Here is a 1,125-nt window from a genome sequence, read left to right as displayed (position 1 = left end):
TCTTTAACCTATTTTTAATGCTATTTTGTCAATCCAAATGGCCTGAATTGGCCAGAAACTCACTGTGTAGTCCAGGCTAGTCTCAACCTGTATTCTGTCCCAGCCTACTGAGTAGCTGGAATTACAATAAATCTTCATTACCAGGCTTGGACATTCCCAAAGTCTTGAGAGTGGTACAATAGTATCTGATCCCTTACAGTTCAGCCCACAATCCACATTATATTGGTTATTCCTCTCATAAAGGCAGAGCAATATATGACTTGAAATAGTTCATTAAATTATTAACTCAAATGGTCCATCTTATTCTTGGTTAAAATACACATTAAATTAACATGCTATATAAAAATAGTGCAATATAATTTTTGCATCAGGAACTCTACTCCCATAAGTTTCTAATATAATGCTAAACTAAGCACTTTAAAGAAAATNTATTTCAATGGTATAACATATAGAGGACAAATATTTAAAAAATTAAAATGGTGGTCATAGTATAAAGTTCTAACCTCTCCTCAGTGTATTTCCCTACTAAAAGTCTGAGAATCTCTTTAATTTAAAAGTAGTAAGTTTTAGAAGATTGCATGGCAACCAATAACTTAAACATTAGTGAAACAATTTGTACTTTCCTTTCAAAGATTGAAAGCTTGCTATATATGATTAAAACATTCTTCATGAGGCTAAACCACAAAGAATTCACAGCATAGAGTGAAATTCAAACATCACTTGAGCCTTGTAACAACCATGTCATTACACTTCATTTTATAAGAGTAACAGATTTTACCTTCTTTATCTTTTGCTCCTACTGCCAGGCCCACAACTTTGGGTCCAGCCCCAAAAATCTGAAGTTTCTTCAGTTCTGTGTTTCTATTTACTTCTCCAGAGTCTGACTAAAAATAAATAAATAAATACAATTAATATTAGCATAATTACTCGGGATCATACAATTAGTTTTAAGAGGTAGGGTCTTAATGAACAGTGGTAATCCCAGTACTTGAGAGGCACAGGCAGGCAGTTTGAGACCAGTCTGGTCTATTGTGGGCCTAGGTACCAGAAGTTTTCCATGGAAACCTTTATCCAGGCCTGGTGGGAAGGCCCCAGCGAGGGAAGTAGAAGCCTCTGCCCTGCCTT

The 1,125-nt window shown here is 35.5% G+C and overlaps 1 protein-coding gene across 1 annotated transcript in view; it reads right to left on the bottom strand.

Moving 5' to 3' along the window:
• Kdm5a (lysine demethylase 5A) overlaps positions 1–1,125 on the bottom strand; it is a 70,013-nt gene that overhangs the window by 54,968 nt on the left and 13,920 nt on the right. The window contains 1 exon segment of the mRNA XM_029478250.1: positions 779–884. Coding sequence (XP_029334110.1) covers positions 779–884 — 106 coding nt within the window.

Source organism: Mus caroli, chromosome 6 (genome assembly GCF_900094665.2).
Source record: "Mus caroli chromosome 6, CAROLI_EIJ_v1.1, whole genome shotgun sequence".
Taxonomy (NCBI): domain Eukaryota; kingdom Metazoa; phylum Chordata; class Mammalia; order Rodentia; family Muridae; genus Mus; species Mus caroli.
Note: the sequence above shows the minus strand (reverse complement) of the source record. Positions and strands in the feature narration are given on the sequence as shown.